At 47.7% G+C, this 16,636-nt stretch overlaps 2 protein-coding genes across 5 annotated transcripts in view; both read left to right on the top strand.

Annotated features, from left to right (window-relative positions):
* Nucleotides 1-290: 290 nt before the first annotated feature.
* tmem183a (transmembrane protein 183A) lies at nucleotides 291-4,540 on the top strand. 2 transcript variants are annotated; one of them, XM_084706417.1, is made up of 8 exons: nucleotides 291-479; nucleotides 851-940; nucleotides 1,154-1,324; nucleotides 1,524-1,683; nucleotides 1,969-2,149; nucleotides 2,965-3,045; nucleotides 3,170-3,328; nucleotides 3,437-4,540. In XM_084706417.1, exons 1-8 carry the CDS (start codon nucleotides 416-418, stop codon nucleotides 3,620-3,622), a joined length of 1,092 nt encoding a protein of 363 aa, XP_084562543.1. In that variant the 5' UTR covers nucleotides 291-415; the 3' UTR covers nucleotides 3,623-4,540. The 2 variants fall into 2 exon arrangements, with proteins under 2 accessions (XP_084562543.1, XP_084562544.1); XM_084706418.1 differs by having other exon boundaries at nucleotides 3,173-3,328.
* Nucleotides 4,541-4,889: 349 nt separating this feature from the next.
* Nucleotides 4,890-16,636, top strand: part of tfeb (transcription factor EB) — a 30,948-nt gene continuing 19,201 nt past the window's right edge. Inside the window, exon 1 of one of the 3 annotated variants that reach the window (XM_084704306.1) lies at nucleotides 4,890-5,146. The gene's annotated coding sequence lies outside the window, so the exon portion shown is untranslated. Of the gene's footprint in view, nucleotides 5,147-14,276; nucleotides 14,530-14,555; nucleotides 15,893-16,636 lie in introns of those variants that run through there. The other 2 variants (XM_084704308.1, XM_084704307.1) reach the window with 2 other exon arrangements.

Raw genomic sequence — 16,636 nt, forward strand, 5'->3', positions numbered from 1 at the left:
CTAACCAACTGCAAGAGAAATATAACCCGTTTAAGAATGAATCATGAAATTATTGAAATGTTGTAGCCTGTGATGGTAGATTTTGTTCTGAATCTGAAATTATTGAAGCACAACACCTCAATGACAATTTTTGTATTCAAATACAGTTTTTTCATTTAGTTATTTTCTGAAGAAAAAAAAAGATTTCTGTCAAATTTAAACAAATAAAACAGACAGCAGGTTTAGAACCATACTCTCGCGTTGTTATAACCCAACTACGGAAGCCTTTTGGTCCATTCCATGATGGCTGAAGATCCTGGAGGAGCTTTTTTCAATTTCTCCCTAATTTTTCTCATTTTCTCTTTTCCTCTGCTTGTCACTGAGACATGGCAGGACAAACAGCCTCGCTAGGCGGCCAAAGACCCTTGTTACCGTTATGCCCAAGAAAGGGAACCGAAAACGGCTGAAATTTCGGGCCGGGGACGTCTGTTCGGAATCGGGTGTGTTGACGAGGCTAGCTAGCTCAAGTAGCCGTGTGGTTTATTCAATCAATCGGGGCTTGGTACAGTAGCTAATTGAAGGCTGTTTCTTTGATCTTGCCTTCACTCCACCCTAGTTCCTTTGGTCAAGTGGACGTGTCCAAGCAATATATGTAATTTCTCGTTAGAAATAAAAATGAAATATCTTTCAAAACTGTACACATTCGTCATTAACTAACAGTAGGCTATATTTTAGTAACACAGGGGGCCCACATAAGATACGTCACCAGGTTACTGTAGCTAGTGCGTGGTGGGATGGATTGTGATAAGACAGATGTAGCATCTTGTATGGTTCCACTAATATAACGGCATAATTTTCCTCTTTCCCACAGTGACTGTTGCTGATTTCGCCAATGCCGATCCAGCAATTGTGAAGTCAGGGAGGGTGAAGAAGGCCGTTGCTAATGCAGTTGAAAAAGAAGGTAGTCAAGTTAGTCAACTAGTTTTTTGTTCTGATATCAGGGCAGATCGTTGTTGCACGAGTGCCAAATAGCTCGAGGTCAAGGTTACAATTATAAAACTGCTTTGTGTTCATGTTGTAGCTTGGTTACCTTAATCAGTTGATCACATTTAACAGTATAATTGTACATTTAGTTGTCTTATTCTCATCTCCTGCTTTTCTATGTCTTTTCCAGTAAAGTTGCTGTGCGGACTGGAGGCGTCACATGGTCCCGTACAGGAAGTGTTGTCCTCAGTGGCCAGCGTCACAGCTGACACCCTGGAGAGCAGTGACGACCTGGACCCTGAAGAGGATGGAGAGAACGACATCAAAGGGGCGCGCAAGAAGAAAAACAAGAGAAGAAAAGGTGCACTATGCTTTTGGAGATTCTCAAATCTATACCTGGATATGTGTTATCCATACCAATGTCTGCCATTGATACAAATGATGTCTGTGAAGCTGTGTAGTAGAGCAAAGTTGTGAAGAAGAATGTCCAAGAAAGAATGAGAAGATGGATGTGTTGATGCTGACGACTTCATGTGCGTATGTTGTGTGTGCTCCGTCAGAGAGCAGTGAATGCAGTGATGGGGAGGAGTACCCCATGGATATCTGGCTGGTGCTGGCCGCCTACATCCGTCCAGAAGACGTGTGTAGGTTTGCTCTGGTCTGCAGGAGCGCCTGGACCGTCACCTGCACCGCTGCCTTCTGGACCAGGCTCTACAGGAGGTGAGCTCTCTCTCCATGGATCCTCCTCCTTTCTGTCATTGGATCACTTCACCTACAAACACGCAACATGTACCGACGAGGCAAAAGTCGTGGCCAGTGTTGGTATAGCTTTGGATGCACTGCTCTCCTAAAATGAGTCCTAAGAGACGCTCTCGGATCGGAGTTATTCTCAGTGTAGAACCGAGGGTCAACTCAGCCGTGACAACCAAAATGAATGAGAGCAGGAATGGAAGGTGGGTTGCCCAGTTGAAACCTTAACGAGGCGTGTTGTCTCCCGTCCTGCAGACACTACAGTCTGGAAGCCCGCCTGCCGCTGCGCCTGCAGCCAAGCAGCGTGGCCAGGATGCGCTGCCTGCGTGTGAGGGTCATTCGTTCGCTCTTCCACCTGTACGAGCCGTTCTGCTCGCGCGTCTCCCAGAGCCCGCTGCTTCCCGAGGCCACGCCCACAACCCTGCTCAACTCCAAGGTAAACGCACAACATGGCGGTGTGTCCACTTTATACGTTTGTCTTTTGTCCCACTGGGGGAAATTAGCTTTGCAGCAAAGCACAGATAAATGCTAACAGTTCACACAAAACAACTGCCAGAGGTAAAACACATTGTTTAGGTTTATCAATTGACAAAGGAAGACAGATAGACAGACAGACAGACCTTTATAGCCCTTAAAAGTGTAGGTCTTTACATAGAAATTACAAAGAAAGCCAAGGTGTCAGTGAGTACAGTTTCCTACACCATCAAAAGTCACCTGAAAACTGGAGGAAACTGACAGGAAGAGGTCTGGCAGACCCAAAGCCACAACAGAATCAGAAGACTAGTTTCTGAGAGTCAACAGCTTGTGTGATAGGCAGCTCACAGGACAACAGCTTCAAGCACAGCTCAACACTGGTCGAAGTAAGCAAGTCTCAGTTGATGGTTGAAAGTGATGGTTTGGGGGCTCTTCTGCTGGATCCTGAGTCGGCCACTTCCACAGAGTGAGTGGCACCCTTAACCAAAACTGCTACCACAGCATTTTGCAGCATTTCAACCATCTACTGAGACTTGCTTACTTCGACCAGTGTTGAGCTGTGCTTGAAGCTGTTGTCCTGTGAGCTGCCTATCACGCAAGCTGTTGACTCTCAGAAACTAGTCTTCTGATTCTGTTGTGGCTTTGGGTCTGCCAGACCTCTTCCTGTCAGAGTTTCCTCCAGTCTCCAGGTGCCTTTTGGTGGTGTAGGAAAGTGTACTCACTGACAGGCTAACGTGTAGCTCTTCCAGATCCTTATGGCTGTGTTTCTCCCTGTAGTGTCTGCTGTTCTGGGACAACAAGGTGGTCGGGACTCGACCAGAGCCCATGTGGGAGTTCAACTTCAAGTTCATAAAGCAGGTGAGAGTCTGATGTTCTCTTTTGCACCTCGGCGGGTTTGTGTAGCCACTGAAACGCACATGAGAGTAGGCTGTAAGGTAGAGATAAACCTTGTGTTTACATGTCAGTTCTTATCTCCCTCCAGCAGGCGCGCTGTAAGAACGGCAGCACCCGGGCCCTGCTGTTGCCCAGGCAGTACGAAGAGGTCCACTCCAACCCAGACTCCGACTGCTACCTGCTGCAAGTCACCACTCTCAACTTCATACGGCTCAACCCAGTCATCATGGGCATGACCCTTACCCTGGTAAGTACCCGCCTGTCTACCTCCTCCGCCTGCTATACCCATCGTCACCAGCAGGGAGCGTTCTCCCCTGCCCTGCCTAACTGCTGTGCTCGGTGTGCCTCTCCTTAGTTCACCATCAACGTGAGCACAGACATGCGTCACCACCGCGTTCGCCTGCTCTTCCAGGACTCTCCCCTCCAGAGGGGGAGGAAGACGGGGGAGCAGGGGGGGACCCAGGTGGTGCTGGACCCGGTGCACAGCGTGAGACTCATGGACTGGTGGCATCCGCAGTACCCCCCCTCGCCCTACACATAGAAGCTCTCCTCCTCCTCCACCCCTCCACCCCTCCTCCCCACACCACACCTCTTGTCCACTGTTCCTGTAGCCCGTATATTCTTGTGCAGAGTTGTTGCCCCTCTGTTCCTCTGTGTGAACCCTCCTCTTCTGCAGCATCAACCCCATGGGACCTGAGGGAAGCAGGGATGATCACTTCCTTCTGCGTTGTCTTTTGATTTGTCGATGGGTGCTTTTAAATGAGGAAACTCATGATTTCATTCATCACTTTTGAATGGGGATTTAGGATTTTTTTTGTTTATTTCCTTTTTAACTTTAAAATAGCCTATTTCTATTGGCCAGCTGTGGACTCTGAGGATTCCTAGCATTCTCAAGGCAGATAGATCAGTGTTCTCTATAGGAAGAGCCAAAGACTTACCTCAAGCAACATCTGCTTTCCAACTTTGATTTGACCATTGGATAGTTTTTCTTCTGTGATGCTCCCTGTCTTGGTGTCTTCATCAAAGCTGGGGTAGGAGATGAATCCTGCTGCACTGGATCTACATTATGATGGTAATGATGAGTCAGTATTGGGTTTCTCAAGTTGTATGTCATGCAATGTAAAGAATGTCAGTAAAAAAAGAAAAGAAATGAAAACAATCATCATGCTTGATCATAGTGTATATGATTAATGGACTGTCAAGGACGGTCAATAGAAGAGCTCTTATTGTTTCCCTCAATCAGTTGGAGTACAGATTTTTGACTTTGATTAAGTTGTACATTCTAATGTGATTCAAAATAGTTTTTAATGCTCAGCGTGGGACTTGATTGTAGCTTGATATATAGTTGAGTCGTGTTCATCAGGATAGTTTTGTTTGTATGAGGCCTGTTCGGCTCTGTGTTGAAATTGATCTCCACTGACTGACCAAAAAGATTGCACTAAAGTACAACTACAAACAACCTTGTGTGTCTGTTTTGTTTGTGTTTTTTTTTTTTTTTTTTTACACATGAGAATTGTAATTGTATTGGTTTCTATCTAAATATTGACATGATGGAGGTGTCTTAAAGCATTCTTTTGACAAGGCTGCCCTCCTGTGGACAAGTGCTTCGTTTTGAAAGATAAAATATCTTGCCTCGCAACCTTGTAGAGTGTTGTAGGTTGTGCCAAGTGAACGCCCCTGTCAACGGGCTGGTGCATCACGTCACTCCCTAAAATACTCCCGTTCCGGAGAACTACACTTCCCAGTATGCCCTCTGAGCTTTGCCATTGGTGGCCATAGTTGTCACAAGTGCGCACAGGTGACTGGACGCTCCAAGCGGTGACAACATCGCGACAAACGGAACGAAAACAATCAGCCACTGCAGTGCCACCAGCTGCGGAGTTTACAGTAGTTAGTTGGTGGTGGAAATAATTTGTAATATAAAGACAGTACTTTCGCTTGGTTGGTCTAGAATCCGTCGGCACTCGCCTCATACAGTGGTGTTATTATTAGAGTGCGCTGGAGGACTGGTCGTGTAGTTTCCAGAACCTGATTCTAACTTTGTACTGTCTGACCTTCAGAGCGGGTAAGTGATATTCTACCTCTGAACTTCTGCAAACTCGTCGCAAACTAAAATCCACCGCTGAAATCTACCACTAGGGTTTATTTTGGGGATCAATAGGCTATTGCGTGCACTGAAATGACTAGTTTTGTTGCCTAGAGACATTTTTTATTTAAGTTGTTTTGGCAGAGCGCAGAGTATTGTAGATGATCAATGCTTGATCATTGGAAATTATTATTCCATAGAAGACTATTATATTAAATAACTTCCCAACAAATCTTCTCGTCTGATTGTTAAACAGATATTATCTGATATATTTTTCACGTGGTCGGTCCCAAGGTTAGACTGTTATAAGTTTCATTTTTTAACTTTGATGGTCTCTGTGTCACTGCGCTTCAACTGTCCTTTTTACTTAAATACAGCCGTGCCATCCCAAGTTCCAAATGCCATTTCAGAGCGCGCGCAGGGTAGGACCACTGGATCAGCGGCTGTATCAGTAACAACACTTTAGCCGTGGTATGCCGCTATGTATAAACTCTGAGATACTCCACTTATGTAACTAGAACTTTGCTGGAAAGCCTCGAGCGCGCGGGGACCAAGCTGAGCCGATCGAGGACACCACGCGCTGTGAAGCCTTCGAGCATTGGTCTTTGAGCGCTTGCACCCCGTGCTCCTCCGCAATCAGCAATAATACTTGAAAAATGCTTAATGTTTAATGAGCAATTTACAAACATGTTCTTGCCTGGGTTGATACAGGCGTTTGACTTTGTTCAGTCACGCACGGTGACCACTTCCTCCCCAGGTTTCTTCATCATTTTGAGAGTTTTGGGGGAGTTTCCTTGTCTACCTTGAAGGTTGATGCTGATAAGTTCTGATCTGTAGCCATCTGTGAAGCCCTTTGTGACATTCCTTGTAAAGTTGTCTATACAAATACAATTCGATTCGATCTCTGACATAGCTAGTGAGTGCAGTCTCTGTAGTGTGGTGATACTGCTGATGTTGCTGTTCTTGCTGTAGTAGGTGATGATGGGGATGATGATGAGTAGAGTTCACGTCTAGGGCTGTCTGTAGAATGTAATCAGATGAGTGACCCAGTGTTCATGCATGCTGTCCTTCTCCCTGGAGATCCACCTGGATGTGACTCGTCCCGTCTATTGTACGGTTTTGTGATTGCTCATATGTTTGTTGTGGCGTGGATGCCTTAGGCCTAAAGAAAGGTGTGGCTCTATTTTAAAGGTATATTAAGTTATATCTCCTTCTATACGGTTGAGGACATACCTGCGGCATGACGTTTAACTCCAAATCCTAAGCCTTCAACTCTCAATGTCCCATATGAACATGACCATTCAGGGAGCACAGTAGGAGTCAAAGGTCATATGAGTCAGCCAGTTGAGGTCAACTGTGTCACACCAACTCTCACAACAGCTTCTGTATTTTAAACTCCCTTTTCAGCATGACTCGACTTCTTTCGTTTTAGTCAATTTCCAAGAAATTCCCTCAACCAAAAATTAAAAACATTTTCTTCTTGATCATTATAATATAGGCAATTCACATAGCAGGGGCTGTATAAGAGCACAGTGTTATGTGTGGAGTGGAATAGACTGCAGACACACTAGTATGGTGCGCTTACTGACTAGCTACTCCTGAGCTGGATGGCTCTCAGGTTAAGTACACAGGTTAGGGTTAAATAGATGTTGACCTCTGACACACGATAGTCCACCTCTGTTTCTCTGGTGTGTTTTAACATCAGGCACACTTCTAACGTTCTATGGAAATGTACAGAGCTACAGAACAACCCAAGCCATTATCACACCGTGTGTCATTGCTATGATTTCATACTGGTGGGGATCTAAGTTAAAGATAATAACCTCTTGACCTGAAGATTCACGGAGAATAGACAAGCTCCATCTTCAAACTCCACCCGGAGTTCCAGATGGGGTCACATCGACATTGGGGGGTGGAGGAGCGGGTCAATCCAGATGGGGTCACATCGACATTGGGGGGTGGAGGAGCAGGTCAATCCAGATGGGGTCACATCGACATTGGGGGGTGGAGGAGCAGGTCAATCCAGATGGGGTCACATCGACATTGGGGGGTGGAGGAGCAGGTCAATCCAGATGGGGTCACATCGACATTGGGGGGTGGAGGAGCAGGTCAATCCAGTCTGGGTTTTTCTAAGTGAGACTGAGCTATTCTCATGAAGACTGAAGCTTCTTTATCTACGCCCTCTCCACTATGTGATTGTTGTTACCGATAAACGCACAGTTCCACATCGTAGCAGGCTTGGCTGTGTGTTCAACACACACACACACACACACACACACACACTCACGTACGTACGTCCATCCTCCCAGTAGCAGCCTCCTGTCTCTGAGCGCTGACAGGTTCAGTTGGGGTTCAGAGGACTGTAGTTGTTTTTACGTGTCTGAGCGACTTGGGATCAGATATACACTGACAGGACAGAGATGTATGATTAGTGACAAGGCTCCAACACACACGCTCACACACACTTACACACGCACACACACTTGTGCTGCAGGTCTGTTTATGTAAAGTTAATGAGATAGCTTATTTCCATTCCATTTTGTAAGTGCTCAGTGTATGAGCTAGTTGAACATTAGTTGCTGTAGGCCATTGCAAGATTCATTCAGATTTTTTTTCTTTTCTGGTGTGTCACAAATAAATATATATGTTTCTGTCATCAATGCTGGAGCTTTCTGTCTCTGTAGATTGCATCTATACTAAATTAGCTTTGGCATCTTGATTTACTGTCGTTATATGAACCTATGAACCTACAGTTTCTAATGCAAAGACCTGTGGTGCATGTGTTTGTACGTCACTTGTACATGCTAGCTTATATTACATTTACAATTTTAGGATCCTAAAGTGTCAAGTGAAGTCAATATCATGTTTGATAAGGTACCATGCTCAGCACTTAAGTTAGTCACTCCAACCTGTAGTATAGTCTGGGGTCCCTCATTTTTCTCTGTAAAAATGCAGCCCTCCCATTCCAATCACACACACACCCACACAAACAACACACACTACACACTCACACACACACACACACACACACACACACACACACACACACACACACACACACACACACACACACACACACAGCTGTGGGTGCATGGAGGGAGGGAACAGCGGGATCGAGATTGAGACAGATGTGTGTGGGGGGGGACTCAGTGGGGCAGCAGAGTGCACAGAGAGGGGTCAGAGGTCACCAAACACAGGGGCCCACGAGGTTACTGTGAGCGAGGTCACAACCTGGGACCGTCAGATATGTGGAGTGTCAGTGGTGAAGCTAGAGCCATCACACCCCCTCTCGAAGCCTAGCACCACTGTAGATAGCTCAACCAGAGAAACCACAGCCTTCCCCTGGAACTCACTGAACTGAACTACAGGTAGCGTGGATCTAGTTTGAAGGATACAATGTTTCCTTCTCTTTCAATCTTTAACGTCTCTGGCCGTAACAGTAGGTCCTGTTGACATCGTTGACTCATTTCCGTTTCCAAGCTTCAGTAGTGTGTGTAGATTGTCCGCATGTGGGACATCTGTGTCGGAGAACCTGATGGTCTTGTTCCAGTGCTCATGTTACCGCTGTATCCTGTTTGCTGTGTGTATGGGAAAGTGTGTGTGTAGAAGGTCATATCTTCAGCCTCATTGGAATCATGTTGGCACATAAGTGGCAGTGACGAGGTTCATTTACTCTAGGTAAACAGAGGCGTCCACTCTCTCTGAATCCCTCACACATACACATGCACACACACGCACACACTACACACTTTTAGGGACACTTACACATGCATGCACACACACACAGGCCTGTGGCAGTAGACTACCTGTGCTGTTCCGGGAGACGGCATATTACATTTTGTATTTAAAATTTTCACATTTCATTCATTTATGAATGATTTATTGGATCTAAAGTGACTTACAAATAGTGCATATCTTACTTGCAGCAGATGATCAAGGACTAGACAGGCAACAATAACAATCTCTACAATATGACATCATTCTGATGATAGGACAACATGGGAACAACAACTTAGGGGCAGCATATTAAAGCAGCAGGTTTCAGGCTGCAGGCTTTACACCCTGTAAGTGTGTAAACACCTCATCTGCCTGCCATATGAGCTCCTGTCTAGCACAGCCTCTAGAACTAGCACAGCCCCTCCACAGCACAGCCCCTCCACAGCACAGCCTCTCCACAGCACAACCCCTCCACAGCACAGCCCCTCCACAGCACAGCCCCTCCACAGCACAGCCCCTTCACAGCACAGCCCCTCCATAGCACAGCCTCTCCACAGCACAGCCCCTCCACAGCACAGCCTCTCCACAGCACAGCCTCTCCACAGCACAACCCCTCCACAGCACAGCCCCTCCACAGCACAGCCCCTCCACAGCACAGCCTCTCCATAGCACAGCCCCTCCACAGCACAGCCTCTCCATAGCACAGCCCCTCCACAGCACAACCCCTTCACAGCACAGCCCCTCCACAGCACAGCCCCTCCACAGCACAGCCCCTCCACAGCACAGCCCCTCCACAGCACAGCCTCTCCACAGCTGCCCACACGTGACCTGGCCGTGGACAGCCCCAGTTACCCAGATAGCCTGGCAGGAACCACACCCTGTGGAACACAGAACCTGTGGAAAATAGAACCTGTAGAACACAGAACATGTGGAACACAGAACCTGTGGAACCTGTTTTCACAGATTAGCGATTTCTGTTTGAAAACCCCAGGGTATTGACAGACATGAGATTGGTGACAACAACACACATGATGCCATCAGGTGGGAGAGTGGGCGGGTGTTTGAGACATGTGCTGGATGTGTGACCCTACTTCCTCATCTAGGCCCTGTCTCTACGGTTCCACTTCTTCATTTCAAGTCAGTGGAGATGGTCCACTGCACTGCTCTTTTCTTCTACCCATCCAGTCGTCCAATCTTCTACTCATCTGTTCTTCCACCCATCTAACTATCCTTCTATTCATTTGTCTGTCCTTTCAACCACTTCCACAGTCCCAGGAGAGAAGTTTAAAGAGTTAGCTAAACAATTACCACTTGGTACTACTAAATAAATGGATAAACCTTCATCTCAGTGCTTTTCCACTGTCATTTCCTACAACCATTATTTATCCAGGCTAGTCAATTTGTATCTACAATAATGTCCTGACCATTGACAAGTGTAGCTCAATAAAGAAAAATGAATAGCAAATCAATTGTGTGTGTGTGTGTCTGGGAGATGGGGGGAGGGAAGAGGTGAGAGAGAGAGAGACCATACTTAAAGCACAGCTTGATATCGGTTTAGCACAGTTGATTAGCGCTTAAATCTTTACTGTACAGCAGACAGCAGTTCTCTGCACCCTCGACTCTCTCTGTCTGAGCTGTCTCAACAGAGCTCTTATCTAGCTGGATTAGTAATGCTTAAAACCACAGCCATTTTAAAACTGGTGTATATGATACAGCTATGCTTCGTTGATGATTTCATAAGATATAATAATCTCTTCCTGCTCTTTAACAACCAGTTAGTCACAGCCACTGGCGCTTACAATGGAACTATACTACGCTTATCTTTGCCTAATTGTTCTTTGTTCAGTGCAGTGTGTGTGTGTGTGTGTGTTTGTCTGTTTATATATGTTGATGCATATTTCTGTGTGCACAGCATTCCATTGTATTAGTTTATTGTGGGACCTTCCATATTTGGCCAAAGGAAAGAGGCTGATACTGTACGCTGTACCTTCTGTATTGACGAGCCACATTCCTGTTCCACTGTAATGTCATAGCGCCCTGAGACATGGCACCCACACACACTCACAGTCACACACACACACACACAGGTTCTACTCAGTTTATTACCGTCCACTCTACACTGACGAGCTAACGTCTAATATCTCAACCTCTCCAATGTGCCCCCCCCCCCCCCCCCCCGTCTCTTCTCCTGTCTCCCTGTGTGAGAAGACAGCCAGGTCGGCATCATGGTCAGCAGTCACACTCCTCCCTGGGCTGCAGTCTATCAGTCTCCTCCGTCCTGAGTGAATGAGAGGGAGAGGGAGGTGGAATTTGCTGTTAAAAGGGTGGCATTCTATGCATGACGTCAACGAGAGCGAGTGAGAGTGTGTGTGTGTGAGAGTGCCCTAAGCGCTCCAATGTTCCTAATCTCCAGGCCCATCTCCCAAACGCCTGTCATTCCGACTCACCCTGCATACCAACTCTCACGCACGCTAACAGAAATGCTGTGTGGCTGGTTAAAAAACACACACACTGTCAAACACACACACACAAACACACACACACATATACAACTTGACTCTCTGCAATTCATGCACATGCGCACACACAGACACCTTGTGTACAAATAGAACATAGGTACACAAAGTTACAGTCATTAAGCTCCTCGTGCACAACAAAAACCCAGACTGTGAAGTGCAGTCATTCATTCATCTGATATTGTGCATAGTAACATCTTCTTTACCCCCATGTCCTCTTCTCTTTCTTCTGCTCTCCTTCCTCTCTGAAGCTCACAGGAACTTAGCATCGGTGTTTCTCCCATCACCATCCCTGTATGAAGAGGAAGTACACTTCTACTGGTTTGGGCTATCTTGTCTGCCCATCTGTCTCAATTCCACCTGTCCACCGAGCCCAGGGAGGGCTCCTCCCACACCCCCACAGACGCTTCTGTCATGCAAGCAACGTCATTGCTAGGGTTGGCTGACTGTCCCTTGGTCAGAACTCTTCATGTAATATGTGTGTAACCACAGTTGGAGTTTAGAAAGGAAGCACACAAGGGCTGATGTGTACATGTGGAGGGGGGGGGTGGGGGGGAGAGAGAGAGAGAGAGAGAGAGAGAGAGAGAGAGAGAGAGAGAGAGAGAGAGAGAGAGAGAGAGAGTTAGTATTTGTCCAGTCTCCCCACAAGCCATTGTCAGGAGCACAAGGCTTTCATGGTTCGTGAGTTCCTCTCCTACACAGCATTCAGGAGATTGGCTAATAGCTGCAGGAAAACAGCTTTATCAGCCAATGAACTGGCAGTGTGGCTCAATCCCGCCCCTGGACAGGAATAACACAGTACATACACAGCAGTGTCTACCAGGGCTGTTGGAGCTGCCTTGGAGGGCTCTGTTGCAAACAAGGCCTGAGTGTCAACATTAGTGACTGTGAAAACCCTGGTTCCCAGCGTATCAATGAGTATGCGTGCCGAAAAGAAGGAGAACAGAGAAAAGGGAGAGAGAAAGAAAATATGGAAGAATATAGACTGATAGAGTTTTAGGTAAACTCAGGTTTTGGATTGGACGGTTGTGAGAAGAATGGGATACTAGACAGAAACAGCCAGGGATGTGAGATCCCCGAGACCAGCAGGTGTGCCCACCCTTAGCTCATGTGGTAAACAAGCTCTCAGAAAACAAACGCAACAACAGCTGACCTCTCTCTCCCTTTCTCTTTCTCTCATGCACACTCACATTGTGTGTGTGTGTGTTTCTCTTCTGCCCAGAGGCACAGTCTGATTGATTAGTCAAAGGCCATACTGTCAAACTCAATGACCAATCAATATTCTAGACACAAACCACCCTGGTATTTGGAGAGACAAAATGTGAGAGAGAAAGAGGGTGTAAATAAGTAAAAATTAAATGTCGCTCTAATTATTTTGGCAACCATAGGAAGTAGCTCCTGAATACCTCTGACAGCTGGCATATTTTCCTTCTATTTAAACATAAAGAAGCCTATTTCTTTCTCTATGCCAACCTTCATGAATGGACGACTTTTCCCATGAGCCTTTGAGTTTGATTTTCTGACAAAAACCTTCAGCTAATATTGGATAGTCCAATAAGAACCACCCATGTGAGAGTATATTCACAGAATGAAACTTGAGATTCATAGTAAATACTTGTTAAGATGTCAAAGAAGCTGGTGTGTGTTCTCCTCTTGTCAGTCGGCCTAGAATGACTGAAGACAGATGCATCTGTCTCCAATCAAGTCCTCCAATAGAGAGAGCACTACTGAATATGTCTCCTTCTGATGGTGAAGTTGATAGACACAGAGATGTGTGTTTGTTTTCGGCTGGTTGATCACATGACCCTTGTGGTTATTCTAAAGATGAACCCAGTGACCAGAGTGTGGTCACAGGGTTGTTGCTGTGTGTGTCTGGGGGGGAGAGAGTGTCTTTGCAGCCATCCCTTATACCAAATCTCACCCTTTCTGTAAAAGACACTGTCCAGTCGAAGAGAATGAGGACTTTTATCATCATAGAGTGGGACTCATACAGCAGAGCCAGAGATTGTGCTTTGTTTGGCTTCCATCAGCAGTGTTGTCATGGTTCCCCCTGTCTGAGAGCCTTCACAGGGCTGAGGGAGAGGGGATAGGGGCTGAGGGAGAGGGGACAGGGCTGAGGGAGAGGGGACAGGGCTGAGGGAGAGGGGAGAGGGCTGAGGGAGAGGGGATAGGGGCTGAGGGAGAGGGGACAGGGCTGAGGGAGAGGGGACAGGGCCGAGGGAGAGGGAGAGGGCCGAGGGAGAGGGGACAGGGCTGAGGGAGAGGGGAGAGGGCCGAGGGAGAGGGGACAGGGCTGAGGGAGAGGGGAGAGGGGCTGAGGGAGAGGGGAGAGGGGCTGAGGGAGAGGGGACAGGGCTGAGGGAGAGGGGAGAGGGCTGAGGGATAGGGGATAGGGGCTGAGGGAGAGGGGATAGGGGCTGAGGGAGAGGGGATAGGGGCTGAGGGAGAGGGAGAGGGGATAGGGGCTGAGGGAGAGGGGACAGGGCTGAGGGAGAGGGGAGAGGGCCGAGGGAGAGGGGACAGGGCTGAGGGAGAGGGGAGAGGGCTGAGGGAGAGGGGACAGGGCTGAGGGAGAGGGGATAGGGGCTGAGGGAGAGGGGAGAGGGCTGAGGGATAGGGGATAGGGGCTGAGGGAGAGGGGATAGGGGCTGAGGGAGAGGGGACAGGGGCTGAGGGATAGGGGATAGGGGCTGAGGGAGAGGGGATAGGGGCTGATGGAGAGGGGACAGGGCTGAGGGAGAGGGGACAGGGGCTGAGGGATAGGGGATAGGGGCTGAGGGAGAGGGGATAGGGGCTGATGGAGAGGGGACAGGGGCTGATGGAGAGGGGATAGGGCCGAGGGAGAGGGGGTAGGGGCTGGGGGAGAGGGGATAGGGGTGTGTCGTGATGTTAATGGCTCCGCCTCACACCGTGTAGCTGCAGTAGGTCTCAGGTAAGCTCGAAGCTATAGGACCAAGCCCTAGGCTGGGCATGAGTCCTAGGCTGGGAATAGGTGACACTGTCAAGTTTGAGGGGAAGCAGGATTCTGTTAATCCCAAGAAACAGTGGAGCACCACCAGATGGAGCTAAACACACTCTCTAACAGATGCAGGGGATGTTACCTGAAGAGAGAACCTCACCTGGAAATAGGTGTGTGTAGGGTGGCGGGGGGGGGGGGGGCCCAGCGGTCACACCTGACAGTTGCTGCATTTCTCTTGATTCCATTACCCACAGAGTGACTGTAGAATGAATGTGTACATGTCATCCAGAAATTCCCACAATACCCACAATGCACTGCTCCTGTCTAAGCTTGACTCTGATTCAGTAGTTGTGGCCAGTTCTGTGGTTTTTATAGGAAAGGCTCAGATAATGATGTAGTTTCCCTACTGTCATCATTGTAGTGGTAATGGCCCTGACTGTGAATGATGGGAAGACAACCTGTTATCTCTGAGGCCTCTGCCAGTCACAGATTGAGAAACACACTGTTATAGAGACAGGTTAGGATCTAGCTATGTTCTGATACCCAGTTATGATAGGCAATGACAATCAACAGGCCCTGACTCACGTTGTTTTGACCACTCTGACTCAGTTGCCCACACAATCCTGTAACCTCTCTTGGTGGGATATCGTGCTAAGTGTTCATGTCAGAGTCTAGTTTGTGTGGGTGTGAGTGTGTGTGTGTTAGAGAACGCAAATAATAACAACCCATTCACCATACACATACATTCCTCTGGGGAAAGAGACAGATTCAACAGGGCACAGTTACACATTTGTTTTGGGGGGTTCCCGTGTGTGTGTGTGTGTGTGGGTGTGTGTGTGGGTGTGTGTTTGTTGCTGAGACACTGAATCCCCCTTGTTCCTCCTCCAGACTTTTACACTCACGCCAAGTTAAGGGAAGTGGAGGCGGAGGAGGAGGAGGGACTAGGAAGTGATGTTGGAGTTTAGGGAGGAAGGAATCGTGACTAAGACTGTCCCTGTGACTTGCTCTGAGTGGAGAGGAGTGCTGTCACGAGCAGAGACACCACTTGTAAAAGTCTATGGCTAAGCTAGCTCTGTGAGAGAGACAGAGAGAGAGAGACACAGAGAGAGACAGAGAGACAGAGAGAGAGAGAGAGAGAGAGAGAGAGAGAGAGATAGAGAGACAGAGAGAGAGACAGAGAGAGAGAGAGAGAGAGAGAGAGAGAGAGAGAGAGAGAGAGAGAGAGAGAGAGAGAGAGATAGAGAGACAGAGAGAGAGAGACAGAGAGAGAGAGACAGAGAGAGAGAGACAGAGAGTGAGACAGAGAGTGAGACAGAGAGAGACAGAGAGAGACAGAGAGAGAGTGAGAGAGAGAGAGAGAGAGAGAGAGAGAGAGAGAGAGAGAGAGAGAGAGAAATAGAGATGGCGTGTGTGCGTCTGATGTATACAAACCACATGGAGGAGCCTGAACTATCTTGGATACACTGAGTCGATGTGAGGGTTGACTCCTGGCCTTACAGGTCCCACTCCCTGGTCAGGACTTTGGATTTCCAGGTATGGATCTCTCTCCCCACCCTTGGCTCACACAGAACACAGCTGCATCTCTACAGTGTGCTCATGCTGGTGCTTTGTTGAAACAGCAATGTCCACAGGACCCATGAACAAGGCATTGGGTATGATTGGACACGGATACACTAGGTGTTGTTTGAATGCAGGCTTTGTGTACAGGGTTGGTGAGTAGACTGACTTTTCATTCACGCTCACATTCTGTGCTTCTTTACAATGGGCCACTTGCTAACGATCGTTGTCCCTGGCAGGAGAGACTGTTCCTAATAGTGACATGCCCTGTCCTAGTCAGAGAGATATGTGTTTCTTGCCTATGGGTGGTTCGGCAGGAACCTTGTTGCTTGTGTGCTTCCCTGCTCATGGCAACCCCATTGTAGTTTGCCCCAGCAGAAACTAGTCTTTGTTGCTCTATGGTATGTTCAGTAAAATAGTTTTGTGTGTGTGTAAATATGTGTTGTTGTAAGTAACTTGATGAAGTGTCAAGGAAAGGCCATCTCTGAGAGTCATCTGAATGGAGGAATTTGCGAACGCAGTTTCTGGTTGTTCTTGATTTTGTACAAATGACATCAAATCTGATGTAAACAAGAGGTTTAGCATTGTGATGTTTCCGCGCTTTTACGTCCTGATTCTCTCAGCGTGTTTTCTTCCTCTGCCGGGAAGAGGAAGTTCCTTCACTTCGGTCCTGACCTAACTGACAGTTGTGCAAGCAATCAAAGAGGAAGAGAGGGCTTG

This window comes from Hypomesus nipponensis, chromosome 9 (assembly GCF_054491055.1).
Source record: "Hypomesus nipponensis isolate SF chromosome 9, ASM5449105v1, whole genome shotgun sequence".
Lineage (NCBI taxonomy): Eukaryota > Metazoa > Chordata > Actinopteri > Osmeriformes > Osmeridae > Hypomesus > Hypomesus nipponensis.